Here is a 15,358-nt window from a genome sequence, read left to right on the forward strand (position 1 = left end):
ACAGAGTTTAGAGGAATGAAACTTGACAGTGAAATTTTGATTCCTTCTCTCTTTTTAGTGGATCTTGACACTCTGATAGCGTACAGTATTGCATGTGATAATCGATACAGGCGGAGAGGTCTTGGTTTGTTTGCAGTATCACATGAGAATGATAGTGTCTTCATTACCTCTTTGCTAGCGGCGGTCAATTTCATTGCTTGAAATATACTTAAGGCTCTTGCTGCACAGTGAAACCTGTGAACACGTATAATGAGCATTATTACTCAAAATAAAACTGTGCCTAGCATCTTTCTCCTGTGCATCAGATCAAAAAACACACAATGTAATTCCACGTGACGGGGAGTCTAGCGCCCTCATCTTGTTTTATCTCAATTAAAGTATCTTTAGTGTAGCACGGAGGCCTGCAGGTCATGGTTCGTTACGTGGACTCTTGGCATGGTTGTTATCCCGTCACCTAAGGGTAGAGAGGTTGTTTAAAAATATAAATCTTTCCTCAGGGGGGGCGCACAGCATGATACAGGGCAGGAGACTAGGGCGCCCCCTGCTGGGGAAGTGGCACTTATGCAGCTTTGTTGTGTCAGTGATTGGCCTCTCCGCACTTGCAGCTGACAGCAGTCCGAGGGAGGCTCCCCCAGCCTGCCAGCTCCATTCAATCAGGAGGCTCGGCTGCTCCTCTTTACTGTACAAAGCACCAACTATGACTCTGGTCTGATTTACCGTTGAGCATCCCGCTAAAACTTCCCTGTGACCTATCGTGTCCTGTGCTTGCCCCCACAGAAACATGGCTCCCAGCATCTTTCTTTTGTTTGCTCCTTTTTAATTTTCAAATCAATATACACGTCCTAATTCCCACTTTTGCTCACTATCTCTGTTTCTCTTCTTCTTTTTATCCTCTTCATTTTCCTCTTCATGACTCCCCATGTCTTCTCTCTTATTTATTCCCTGCAAACAAACACTTGTGCCGCCCTTCTCTCCCAAACCTCTCTCGCCCTCCCTTCATAACTCTCCAGGCTTGTCCTTGAGCTTGGGGAGGATAGAAGGGGGACTGCAAAGCTGCAGAGCAGCACTCCACCCCCCATCTTAGGAACCAGAACACAGGCACAGCTGGAGATCTGTAGAAAAGCTCCTCCAAGTAATGATAGTCCACTGGTACCTTAAAGGTCTACACACATACATACGCACATGCACACGGCTTTATTACATATACTTACACATGTGCACAGACACAAGAAGAAAGACATGGATACACAAAGAACACACATCTATTAAAAATGTTTTCAAATCCTGAAAATATATTATAGTAAGCATCCATGCATAGAATTTTACTTCTCTTCATTCTTCATCTGTGTCCGATATATTTTGATCATTTAATAGCTTAAGGGAAACAGTAGCATTGACAAGAAAATAGTCTTTTTGATTTGCATTTGGATGGGTTTTTAAGCATGATTTCCAGCTGCATGTACATAATTCCTAATACTGCACTCACAACATTTCACTTTTTCACCATGAAACAAGCATAACATGATTCTGGGGGGAAAAAAACACTGGTGAACACAAACAGATCAGCATTTTATTTGTAAGACATGAGCTCCAGTATCTCTGTCTATCAGATAGAGTATGTTTACCCATTAAACATTGTGTCTGTTCTCCAATCTGTGCACAGTATCTTATATTACTGATGTTCTAGTTACCTAGTAACAGGTGGTAACAACTTAAAAATGCGGTTGTCTTGACAGACTTGGCTTGCCAACACTCACAGAAGCTGTTTGAGATATTTTGCAGTAGATTATCACTGCACTAAATAATCATTTTTAAATGTAAATAATCATTTAGTATTTGTCACGATTGACATGCCTTAAATGTGGTATGGATTTTATAAATTGTATCCTTTGCATTGATGAATATTTGGTGCTAACTTCCTTCCAAAAATGAAGAATAAAATCAAACTGCTATCTTATGAGACTTCGGCTTCAAGAGGAACAGATGATACAGGGATCATTATAATTTGCTAGAAAGATCTTAATGTGTTTTGTCAATCTCTGAAAGGCTTATGTCTATGTACAGCACTTGGCTTTGGGATTACAAAAGGTTCTGGGGCTGCTTTTGTGAGTCAGAGTCCTGTGTTTTATTCTTGGCAGCACATCAAGCACATTTAAAATGGGTGTGTACGGCAACAAGGATATGACTCTGTGCGAAGGCATCTCTGCCGTTTGAGAATAGAGGTGTCCTTATGACTTTATAAGGCCTCGACTCCTGATGTGCAACGGAGAAGATTTGAGCTGGGGTTTTCATGCTCCGTAGGGAATGAAGATCGACACCTGCAAATCTGTAGGTCATGGTGGTCTCCCACAAAAGGTGAATTTCTCAAACCCAGTGAGCAAGAGCAGCTGCCTCAATGGAATTCACGCATGCTAGGGTCAGTAGATGGTGACAGGTATGTCAGAAGTAGCAATGAAAACAGCTCAGTGGATGTTGAGAAGAATGAATCACCTGGTTGCAGGTGTTATAGATATACACTAGTACAAATGAGCTGTTCAGGACCTTTTCCATGTTGCACTGCCAGCTACATTTCAGGGGGACTCTTGTTGCTATGGATACCAGTCAGTTCTATACTAAATAAATATTCAAGTTACCAGCCCTTAATTCAGATTGAGTCTGTCCATGTGGTTCCTTTTATGCCTGGTGTGTTCTAACTGATTTGGAGACATCTGTTGCATGGCCACTTGGGGCAGCAGAACAAATTGTGACCACAATATCGACATTTACATTGACCTTTTAAAGATTTCCTGTCCCCCAGTAGAGCTAAAGCCCTGCTATTTTAATGAGTAGCTCACCGATTTCTTTATCTTGTGCATGTGCATAAAGATGCACGTTTTTGTTGGTCATTTTCAGTCAACTGCAGGTTGTGGTAGAGTGTTAAAACAGGCAGCAATGTGTAAACAAGGACAAGAAAGATGATGAGCAAGTAAACATCAGTGTAAAGAATGGTGCTGCAAAAAAAGTATTTGGTGTGAACCTCGATTGCTTTTATAACCAAAAAGCTTCAATTCTCTCAGGCTCACTGCCACAGTTCTGTGGATTTCATGTCGTTGTCTTCTGTCTCTTCGTGTAATCCCAGACTGACACCGTGATTTTGCGATCAGGGCTCTGCGGGTGCCATACCATCTGTTTCAGGCCTTCTTTTTCTTCTCGTCTTCTACTTGATAGTGCTGTGTGTTTGTTTTCTGCATATTGAATTTCAAACACATCCCTGACGGTATTGTTTGATAAATAAGAATCAAAACATCTCTGGCTCTTTGACTCTCTTTAGCCATGTTTTTGGTCCTGACCAACGAATTATCCGATTTTTTAGCTGCAGAATGCTTCACAGTGTTCTCCAGCTCTCAGCTCTTTGGTGCTGAACAGGTAGTGTAGAGTGTGTCCAGAGCTGTTTCCTGACCCTAGATGTCTACTGGGTGGAAACCAGCGATGCAAGATTGATGTGAGTGAACCTGAACACTAAAGTTGCTAAAAAATGAACAGTTATGGTGTTATCATATTATTCTTTGGTTTAGAGTTTTTTTTCTCTTAAAATAAAGGTCTTGAAATTAGCTGCTTTTCGAGGACATGCATATTTTTTGCTGATATTTTATTTTAGGGCAGATACTGAGACCCATTATTATCATTTGAAGAGGCTGATAACTGACATTTGAAACTGATAGTTGCAGTAAAAATGCAAAATCTTATCAAATTTAAGAATAGCACAAACTCTACCGCAAAAATAATTAATTGGAAGGGAAATTTTCAAAATGTAGTCCTAAAAATCTAATAATCAGGACATGTAGCCAATCAGACAGTGCTGTTGGCACAGGGCTGCTCAAGAGATTACCTGCATGAGAGCTGAAGTAGCGCATTTTAAAATCAATTCATTTAATAAGGAATCAGTTAAAAAAAAACACAATTAAATGGGAAATTAGATGAATGATGAATATGGGATCCAATAATCTGCCAGAGCGATAATCGGTCGACCTGTAACACATGGTTTCTGATTATAGAGGAAAAACCAATATGTAGTAACCTTTCAACACAATCAAAATCAATTAAAAAAATACAGCAACATGGGCGTTAAGGTATTTTGTACTATTTTGAGGAAGAATTATAATGTCTGTGGTGGAAGATTTACAGCGAACCTCCATTTTGCCATGTAGTTATTGGACAAAGTAGTTGACAAATTTTAGTTTGACCCAATAAGGACACAGGAGGAAAAATGTGATTGTTACCACCTTGTATATATATTTTACTGGATAAGCAAAAGCTTTGAATGCTTAATTCCAAGGATACTAAGATCAGCATCACCATACATTTGTGTACTGTATCTTGTTTCAATCCATCTAAATGTTGGGGTTTTTCAAAGAGGTGGATTCAAGTGGAGTCGTGTCACTAGTACACCACAAATGCCAGCTGGCGCATTGGGCAGGCTAAATGTCCACACGGTTGGAGATGCTACAACCTTTGGTGTGTTTCATTTCTGTTATCTTTCCTGCAATTCTAGTAGGAATTCAACAAAAATATTAAAGCTGTGCAGATCATTAGTCTGTTTCTAGCTGCTTTACATGTTTTTCTTAGGTGAAGAATAATGACTTGCATCAGTACAAGCAGAAAAATGTGTTTTGCTCTCTCTGTAGCTAAGTCTCTTAAACTTTTTCTGAAATATTAATGTCCCTGAAAGATCATGTTTTTTAGGGAGCTGAAGCCTATTAGCGTTTTCCTTTGACCTTGTGACATTGCCACATGTATTGCCACTGTAATTATAAGGCTAACAGGGCTCCCTCCATCCGTTTCAAAGCTCGAGCGGGTGAGGAGTGTATGTATTGTTCAGCTGATTTAAATAATTGGTGTGGTTTACTTAAAAGGGTGCCAGAGAGAAAATTATGTTAATGGAATAATTTAAAAGGAAGTTGGAAACAGATAGTAACCCTACCAAAGTCTATCCTCCTCTCTTTTGTTATGACTTCAGATGAGTTTTGCTCCAAGGAAACTAAATTATCCTTCTACGAAAAGAGATGGTCAATGTCGTTTACACACTTGAAGGAGCTTAGCTAGTAAAACCACTCTGGAATTCGCACTAAGACTGTGAAACAAATTAACTTTTCTGTGTGATGAGCCCTCTTTCTGGGAGTTAATTGCACGTACTAATCCAGACAGCTCTTCCGTGTGAATGTGTGTGAGTACAGTAGGTGCAGATGTGGTGTTTGAGTAGAAGTACCGAATGAAGATTTTGGTTGTTCTGTTTTTATGACTTATCTCAGATAATGCTTCCTACCTGCTTAGCTGTTGTCAAAATGCCAAATCATAGAAGCATTTTAAGTGATCGTAGAACAGTAACTTTCTACTAATTTATTCTTTTAGAAAATCAAATGTGAGAGCAGAGGTTATATTACAAAACTGTGTTGGTAAAGAGTAAGATTTTGAATTAGAAATCAGTTATTAATGATGAGAAATAAAATTACTAACTGTACCTGTTGTGTGAAAAAGAGGGCTTTGTTTGATGCTGATGTTGCACTGATTGTTGAAGTTTCAAATTGTTCTAAACGTGTGTATTTATCCTTCACAGCTAAGAAGTTTGGTGTTACGGAGGTCCCCATGGAGGCAGTGACATTCATCTCACACGCCACGCAGTCACGACTTCGGACTGTGGTAGAAAAGGTTTCTACAATCGCACAGCACCGACTGGACTCCTGTAAGGTAGGAAGAATGCACATATACAGTCATGAAAAAAATGATTAGACCACCCTTGTTTTCTACAATTAATTGTTCATTTTAATGCCTGGTACCACTAAAGGTATATTACCTGAAGAGTACAATGAACACGGCCAAAAAATGCAGCTGACTACATAATACTTTATGTCCTGTTTGACACATTTAAGTTTAATTGTATTCCGAGGGTATAAAAGAGGACATTTCATGTCAAAAGCAGCACAGCACATGCAAAGGCCTAGAGTGGTTTCCTGCTTACATTCAAGCCGTAGCACAAATCAGAAGTTGTCAGCTCTCACATAATGCTAAAACAAAAGAATTATGTGAAGCCACAAAGGCAGCCATCTTGGCCCTGCTGGAAATTGGTATGAGCAGCGAAAAAAACTGAAGATCACCAAGACAGCCATTCATTACACCAAGAAAAAACAAACATGGTACTACCTAATTGCCAGCTGGTCGCGGCAGGAAACGTCTTTCTATCCCACGAGATGACCGTCACTCATCTGTTCCTGTGTCAGGAATGTCAGACCTCCAGGGACCTTAAAAATGAGTGGGCACTGTGGAGAAATGTGACTTTTTCGGCAAGGACAGTTGGAAACCGACTTCTTGAAGCTGGTCTGAAGTCACACAGGACACAGAAGAAGCCCTTCATCAACAAAAGGCAGAGGACAGCCCGGTTACTCTTTGCTGGGGATCACAAGGATTGGACTGTTGATGATTGGGCTCAGGTTCTCTTCAGTGATGAATCACATTTTCAGTTGATGCCCACTCCAGTTGGTTAGGAGGAAGCCTGGGGAAGCCTACAAATCAGACTGTCTTTCCCCTACAGTAAAACATGAGGGTGGGTCAGTGACAATCTGGGGTTGTTTCAGTATGGATGGAACAGGGCAAATGAACCAGGTCATGTACAGGGCTACTCTTGAAAACAGTCTTCTTCCATCAGCTAGAAGACTCTTTCCTGCCTGCAATGACTGGATTTTCCAACAAGACAATTCCCCGTGTCACAAGGCAAAGTCAGTTAAAGCCTGGATGGAGAACCAGAACATTGGAACCATGCATTGACCTGCTTAATCAACCAGATCTAAATCCAACTGAAACCATGTGGAAAATCATCAAACGCAAAATGGAGAACCACAAGCCCCAAAACAAAGCAAATTTGTTTGAATTTGTGCAACAGGAATGGGCTGCTGTGACAGCAGAACAAAGTCAGAAGCTGGTGGAGAGCATGCCAAGATGCATGACTGCAGTCATCAGAAACAATGATTGTGCAATCAAATACTAACTTCTGTGTGTGTCATGTGACTAAAATAGACAAAAGAAAACATGGAATGTCTCAAAGCTGTTTTTGGCAGTACAATGCCATAGATAGGGATGTTAGAACTTAAGTGATTTTGGTTATGATCAAGAAAACCGTGGAAAATGGCTAGATATCAGCTCTGAAATTAAACTCTTAGTTGCTACGTTTGTTGTTGTCATTCTATTTGTCCAAACAAACGTACCTTTAGTCGTACCAGACATTAAAATGAACAAGAATGTGAAGAAAACAAGGGTGGTCTAATAATTTTTTCCATGACTGTTTATTTAATTGAATGACTTCACATCAAATGTTTTGTCCTAACCCTCAGTTACTGCCCTTGCACTCTTTGTAGCCAGTCATAATCCTCTTCTCCCTGTTGCCTGTATTATTTTCCCATGCAGTAAGATTAACAAGAGTAAAAACAACCTGAATGAGTGGTCATTTCCCATCCTCTTTCAAACTCAATAGATATTTAAAAGTCAGACCGCATGGCTGCTTGTGAAGCACACAAGCTGAGATCTAATTGTGAGTGTCAGTAAATTTGGCTCCTGGTTCCATATTGAAAAGAATAGGAGCAAAAATCCGGTGTCTCTACATCCACAATGAACGATAGCCCACATGGACTCCATTCCAAATCAAACAAAATGCTACTGTATATTTCAGGCTGAATTAATTTAGATTTGATGAAAGAAGGCTACTATCGTTCATAACTTTTGCTACAAAAATACCACCAACATTTAAAAAATCCTGGAAAATTGTTTGTTCTTTTAATTTCTATATCATATAATAAAAGGGGCAGAAAAAATGTGACATTTTGATGAACTTTTTTTAAAAGGATTTTTTATTATCGATAAACAGTAACAGAATGAAAAAATCCAAATGACTCTCATCTTTACATGAAGCCAACTGTTTGCTTAAATGCCAATGAAAAACATTAAATCGGCCACTGAACTGACAATAACAGACAGTAACGTATACCTGGACTTTTCCGTGGAGCAACGCAACTTGGATCATGTTGTGTAAAAAATGTGGCATGAACCTGTTAAAAAGTGCAGTAAATACCAACGGGATTTTGACGGGACACTTGAGTTTAAGACAGAAGCTTCATCAGGACAGTACTCGTGAGCATGGACATATTTGTGAGGTGTTTTTTTCTCTTACACATAACTCACAAATAAAAATGCAAGTGTACCACTAAAATAAACACAAACACTTATGCAGGAGCTGTTACTGAACACCAGAACTGAGAGTTTTCAGTCCGTCACTCAAAACTTGAGGTATGAAAGAACATCTAGGTGCCCGTCTAAGCACATCTGCCTGCTTTACTCTTTATTGATGACTTCACCTCTCGTAGATATCGAATGTAACTTTATAACCACATTTAATTGGTATACAATAAAGCACGAAGCCGCCTCGACTACAAGGCTCAATCTTTGCGTTGTTATGAAAACTGGGGGGAAACTTTGAAAATATGTTTTTCTTGATGCCAAGACGGGAGGACGAGGAGGAGGGAGGAAAAGCATCGCTTCGGCTGTCCCCATCTTGTTTTGTGCTTCTCCTTCTTCCGATTCCTTTTTTTCCCCTTTTTTGTGGTTTTGTAAATGAGGTGTGTGTGTGAGAGGGAGGCACGAAGCTCTGTGAAGCCACTCTGTTGACATCAGCGAAAAGAAAAAAAAAGGAAGTGAGAGAGAGAGAGAACAGACCAAAAGACAAAGCGGCCTTAAAGAGCAGCCGGGCTTCGGCAGGAGCGGCGGCAGAAGCTACGGCAAGAGTGCAGGCTCAGCGCTGCAACAAAGAGGAGAGAGAGGGGAGGGAAGAGGGGTGGTTGGGCGAGGGGGGGCGGCTGGTGATGAGCCTCCTCTGATGTGTCTTTGTGCTCGGTGCCACTCAGCTTCACTCATCCACTCATGGAAACACACACACACACACACACACACACACACACACACACACACACACACACACACACACACACACACACACACACACACACACACACACACACACAAACCTGGCACACTCGTCAAAGAGAAGTGATATAGGAATCAAGTGCAAGACGAGAACAGAGGCGCATAAGAGACATACAGTCACACACACAGACATGAGAAATGAGCAATTATCCTATTAACTTTTGATGACCTACAAAAGTTGTTTTTTACGCTTCCCATTTCCCAAGTGGGACGTGAGGTGACAAAGATAAGCGAGGTCTGTAAATAGAGAAAGTTAAAGTCTGTTGATGTGTTCAGACTGGTGGAGCTCCAGCTGAGCGGCGTCTTAAACTTGGGATTCATGGTTTAACCAAATGTGCCTTGAATGCTAGAGGTAATGATGTGCGTATAAGCAGATCTACTGCTGATCTGTTTAGTGATTGTGATCATAAATTTCAATAGTGGTGATAGTCCACTAAGCTTTTGTTGTATGAGAGTTAAACACTGTATTACAGTTACACTTAATAAGACCACAACATATGCAAATATTTAAAAAATGTTGTATGAGAAGCATGTATTTCGTTTTTTAAAAGTCTAGTTTCAGTGTTGTTAAGCTGTTGAGCTCTCATAGTAATATTTTTGACAAAAAAGGCTTTCAGAACCCAACGTTCATTGCCTGCTCTGAACCAAACAGCTGGCACATACAATTAGCAACTGGCTGATGAATTTACTAGAACATTTAGCGGGTGAACAGCCAGGAATAGTTAGAGACCAAAAAAATAAACAAAGTGCTACGAAGACTTCCTGGAACCTGTGAATTGAGTATCTTTGGCTGTTCAACTGTTGGCTGTGCAAAGGAAGTAACTTGAAGACTTCATATTTAGCAGTGATCATTTCTGATGTGCAGTAATCACAGTTTTCAGACACGTATTATATTAAATTAATCTTACCCACGATCGAGGCTAGTGGGTTACTGAGATGATGGTTTTGCATTAGCAGCTCCAAAGCTGTGGAACAGCCTTCACTCATTCAATCAAATGCTCCTCTTCTGTTGATAGTTTTAGAGAAAATTTCAAAACGTACTTCTTTTAATGGCTTTTCGTTGCTCTTAGCGCTCTTAATATTTTTAATGTTTTACATACATTTATTTTATTTTAGAAGACAAAGATGTTTTTTCCCCTTTATTATTTTGGATATTTTTTTCACATATTTTTGTCCTATAACGTGCAGCCCTTAGAACAACTCTGGTCGATGTAGAATGTGCTGTAGAAATACATCTGATTTGATTTCAAATACAACACTGGTGAAGAATTCATGATTTGTGTTGCCAGTCTGAGTCTCTCTTCAGTGTCTTTCTTCTGGAATATTATTTATTTTTTTGTCACTGATATCAGAAAGAGTGATGTGATTTTTTTTCTGATTTTTAAGATATTTCTTTATGTAGAAATGAACTGCCGTGAAATGTGGACATTTGAGGCCAAAGCCTCAGAAGCAGCCACTGAATGGGACTCGGAGCTTTGTTCTGCTGTTACCGTTGCAGTAATTTTCTCTCTATCTGCTTGTCAGGACGATGAGTGCTACGAGCAGTCTGCAGACGTTCGGTCTCAGCTTCGCTTCTTCGAGCAGCTGGAGAGAATTGAGAAGCAGAGGAAGGACGAGCAGGAGAGAGAGATCCTTTTGAAAGCCGCTAAAGTAAGTTACTGTCACCTCACCATCCTGCTATGTGTGGGTGTGTGTGAAAGTTGTTATGTCCCCTTGCAACAGTGTGTGCTTGTGTACTGGTGTGTGTATGTGTGTGCGCATGTTGCTCTTGTGCAGGCCCTGACAGATGAATTAGAGTGTGACACCAGTGGATGAAGTGACCTCCCCGTGTCCTCCCAGGCTCCTGGCCCCAGGGCTCCTCTGTCCTGGCTCTTCCTCCCCGGACACAACGAGGAGGGGGGGACTCCGTACACCACGCAACCCTCATGCAGCATGCAGCCAACACACACACTCACATGCACAACATCCCTCCATCACAAACACTGACAGCCCAGGTGAAACTGCATCAGTTTAAAGGAAACAAGTTGGATTTGTTAGACTGTCTGATCAGATCAGCCACTCTATCAGCATATGTTGCTTTTACGCATATTTTTCGAAACAACTCCTGTCAAACAGGCCTTTGCCAGAAAACGCACAAAAAGTTTTTGCATTTTTTGGTTTTCTTGGAATAAAGAGCATTAGTAATCCGAAGCAGAGATAGATGTTTAATTTAAACTTTATCAACAGAAATTTGCAGGAAAAAAGGCTCAGCACTGACAGGTGGTCTTTAGTATGTGCAGCACAAATACACTACAGTCTGCAACTACCATGGAATACAGCTTTAAGCAACAACAATGTTTCAAAACACTATAAACCTAAGGCCAAAAAAACCAGTCAAATCTTTGAAGATGTCTAGGTGCAAGGCCATTTAAGCACCAGCGAAATAAGCCTTCACAATTACTCTAAGCCAGTTACTGTAGTTTCAATCCCTGATGGATCTTCCCCTGGTCAAAAGTTGCATTTGACCTGTGCAGACCAAACCGGTGTGAAGGCGTTGTGTTCCTCAACTCTGAAAAAACAATCAGTAAATCAACAGATGCCTCTGTTCTGCAAGTTACTTGCTTCTCATCCATTTTAAAACAGTGAAAGATTTTCATGGTGAAATCTTCTAAATATGTAATTCTGACATACAGATAAGTTTTTAGGGATTAAATCATGAGGAGCTTCGACTGTTACACAAATCACTTCAAACACAACAGACATCTGAAACGGAGCGTGGCTCTATCTAATATTCAACAACCCTTAAGAATCATGTTGATTGTTTTAGTGGCTGCTTGTCTAAAATTCTCCATTGTTATTTATGCTGTCAGCTGATTGCATTGATTTTCGTTTTAGTTCAATAAAACTGACGTGTAAGTCAGATTTATATTAGAATGTTGTATGGCTGTTGTATGAAGCTACAGTAGGGGAAAAAGTTTATACACTGAGACTTGCAATTCACATATAACATTTGTGTGACTTAAGGTATATTTTAATAGCATAATCTACAACAAACTACATCTAAAGTATGTATATTGTAGTTTTCTTCAAGTCTCTAAGTTACATTTCGTCCTTTAAAAATACTATAAATTGCTCCAGAATAAATGTTTCTTTAATCCAATTGATACATTGATCAGAGCGCTGTAGCTCATCATGACACAGGAACAGAAATACCTGCACTAACTTTACAAAAATGTATTGCAACTCCTTATTTCCAGCAAGGTTTTAGTAGCAGAGACACCTGTCCAGTTGTCTGTCAGCTCTCTGCATGTAAAGATATTTGTCTCAGTGAAATAAGGTCTTCAAATTTAGAAAGATCACCGCTGACCAAAAAAAAGAGACAGAGAATCTTTTGCAAATGAAAATGCCCCGCAGTGCGACATTAGCAGAAAGCTAGGTTAATTTAATTAATTTTGAATGGAGCCAATGTCCCACAGTAAAGATTCTCATTGCAGCACACCTCACTGTCTTAATTGCATTATTACGCTTCAGTCCTGCCATGCAGGATATTAGAAAATCCTCTGGTTGATGAACACTGGCCACCAAACCTCATGACCTGTCTCTTTTTTTCCTTTAGGAGCGACCTGCTGTTTGGTTGTGAAAAAAGACCCTGCCTCAGCAGGAAACAACACTCTAAAGTGTGTTGTTTAAAACAGCTCTTAGATCCTCTTTGTCAGTTCTTCGTTCTACTTGGTTGAACACACTAATTTTCTTTTTTTTTTTACTGTGGAAAGCTCTCTTTATTAACAGGATTAGTGAAGAACTTTAGCAAATGTAGCCAAGTTCTAGTTGGAAGGGCTTACCTTGAGGCTGTTTGGATCGCATGAGCCTCGTAGAGGAAAGTCTGACTTCACCTCAGAGCCATGTCTGTGACTTTTTGGCTCCTGTTGCCATGGCTTTCAGTTCAAGGAGAAGTTTGGAAAATAACTCTTTGCCTAATGATTGTGTGATATACTACACAAACAGTGTCAGAGTAGGTTTCTACTATTTAATCATTTCTCACGTCGTTTTCCATACTATTGTATAAGCACAAACATTGTTAATATTACTTTGAACTCTGCAGACAATGAAACAGGCTGATTTAAGGAAAAACAGAAACAATCCATCCTAAAACACTTAAATACTGTTAGAAAGTGACAGTTGGTCTAACTCGATTTTGGTTTCGATTTTTCTTACTTCCACTGATGCACTTTAAATGTCGTGTTTTTAACTCGGTTCTCAAAAAATATGAGAGTTTTTGTCTTGTTGTTCACACCATTTCAGGTTCAGCCATCATTTGGGAAAAAAAATCCATCTCTGAATATGCTAAAACCCTGAGTGCTGCATAATGTTATGCAGTCAGAAGACAGCTTGCATAATAAGTGTTTTTTTTCCCACTTACAATTAAAAAAATAAAATAAAATATAGATATATTTAAGGTGATGCTTGATATTGTAGATTGATTTGTAGATATTCATTTTGTTCACAGTCTGTAAAGGAAGTAAAAATAACAATTTTGTTCAATATATTTATCAGTCATTACCGCAGGAGGAATAGCAAATTTCACCCACTGGGCTTAATATTTGGGAGAATATATTGACAGAATATTCAATATTAAGTTAACTTTCCACATGCAACCCACAGCTTAATGAAACAAGTACAACCCTCTGGTGGTTTTCAAAAGTCATTCTGGGCAAAGTTAGAGACTAGTGCAGGTAAAAAAAAAAACATGAAGTTGCAACATCACCAAATACTCCTAGAATACATTCAGTATCACAGCCTGATGATGTACTGTACAACGCCGTATTATTTAAGTACAGTACACACATTACGCCTCCCCTAACAGAGGTTGTCAGCATCTAGTATCCAGTCCTCTTCTCCCCTTCTCCCCTCTGTTCTCTCCTGTAAGTGGGAAAACCAGGGCAGCTGACAGAGGAGATGTAAAGCATGCCAGTGGCACCGCTGCCCTTTGTAAACAGTCCATCTGTACCTACCCCTCCCACTCCTCCGCCCCGCCGCCACCCACCTCCCTGCCTGCCTCTTTCCTGCTCCAGCGCCCGCTAATTTGACCTCTTGAATAAGAAACCCGCTGAAATAATCCCTTCCACCCCCGTCTTCTCTCCTCCTTCCTTCGCAGCGAGCCCTCCCCTCCGCTGTGCCGGCCATTTAAAATATGACTCAAATCTTGAGGGATGCTCTGGCAGACTGGAGGGCAAACACATTAGTCTTAGTTGAGATACCGACCAGTACGTGAACTGCCTGATATATTTAAAGCCAATTAGCAGTACGGCTAGGAGGAGCAGCTCTCGGTCCACGGGACGAAGTGGATGAGAGGAGCAAGGAGAGGAAGGATGCTGAGGAGGGAGTGAGGTGTCCTGTTTTGGAGCGAGGCCCAGAAAATACTCTGACTGATTTGGTGTTGGATGTGAAAGAAAAAAATGTTGATACTAAAATAGATTTTTACTCGCACGATGTAGAGACTTTATTATTATTCTACTGACGATGTCTCCACATGATGCACCTTTTCTAATGTGCCAATTTATTAAAGAAATCACTTACAGTTCACAATGGACTGATGCCCTAAAATGGCACTTGAATATTTGCCAGATTAAATGTCGGACAGTGAGTTGAATGTGAGCCCTGATCATGACCTAATTTTGGTTAATGCAGCACGAATAAAACTGTACAGATTATGTCTACATTCGCAAACAACACCCAGTTAGTGTGTCGTACCATAATCTGCCTGTATCGCCTGCAGTGGTCAGCCGTACATGTACGTTTGGCTGTGTGGTGAAGGATTCCCAGGGACAAGTACATTCACCCAGATCTTAGCTGCTGATTAAAATAGAAGTGCTGTGTTGTTACGCCAGGGACACACACACACACACACACACACACACACACACACACAGAGCGACAGATAGCCACACTGGCTCACAGTGACACACAGACAGCCACTGCCACTGATAGTCACCAACATCCTTTCCCCTGCGTGTCTATGTGTGTGTGTGTGTGTGTGTGTGTGTGTGTGTGTGTGTGTGTGTGTGTGTGTGTGTGTGTGTGTGTGTGTGTGTGTGTGTGTGCTGGCTCCTGCAGAATTTTTAATAACCTCTTTTGATTAGAATCCCCCTCCAGCGGCTTATTTAGGGCTGGATTTGGAGCGGGTTTAAAGGCCACTGCCCCCCGGGGGGCGCTCCATTGCACTTCTCTGAATTCAAATACGATGTCCTTGACACCTCTGTATCCTGTTCCCATTTTGCACTATTTTTGCTGCAGCAGCAACAGATGAGTAGCGAAGGGGGAGGTGGGCTCCTTAAACCAGCTGTTAACCTGTGTTTTTTCCCCCCCTTTTACTCCA

General features: G+C 40.6%; 1 protein-coding gene across 4 annotated transcripts in view; it reads left to right on the top strand.

Moving 5' to 3' along the window:
• LOC110953873 (transcription initiation factor TFIID subunit 4-like) overlaps positions 1 to 15,358 on the top strand; it is a 98,318-nt gene that overhangs the window by 39,050 nt on the left and 43,910 nt on the right. For 3 of the 4 annotated variants that reach the window (XM_022198112.2, XM_022198273.2, XM_022198197.2), the window contains 2 exons: positions 5,594 to 5,724; positions 10,528 to 10,653. In XM_022198112.2, the coding sequence (XP_022053804.1) occupies positions 5,594 to 5,724; positions 10,528 to 10,653 (257 nt within the window). Of the gene's footprint in view, positions 1 to 5,593; positions 5,725 to 10,527; positions 10,654 to 10,779; positions 15,356 to 15,358 lie in introns of those variants that run through there. The other variant, XM_051937428.1, reaches the window with a different exon arrangement.

This window comes from Acanthochromis polyacanthus, chromosome 2, assembly GCF_021347895.1.
Source record: "Acanthochromis polyacanthus isolate Apoly-LR-REF ecotype Palm Island chromosome 2, KAUST_Apoly_ChrSc, whole genome shotgun sequence".
NCBI classification, from domain to species: Eukaryota; Metazoa; Chordata; class Actinopteri; family Pomacentridae; genus Acanthochromis; species Acanthochromis polyacanthus.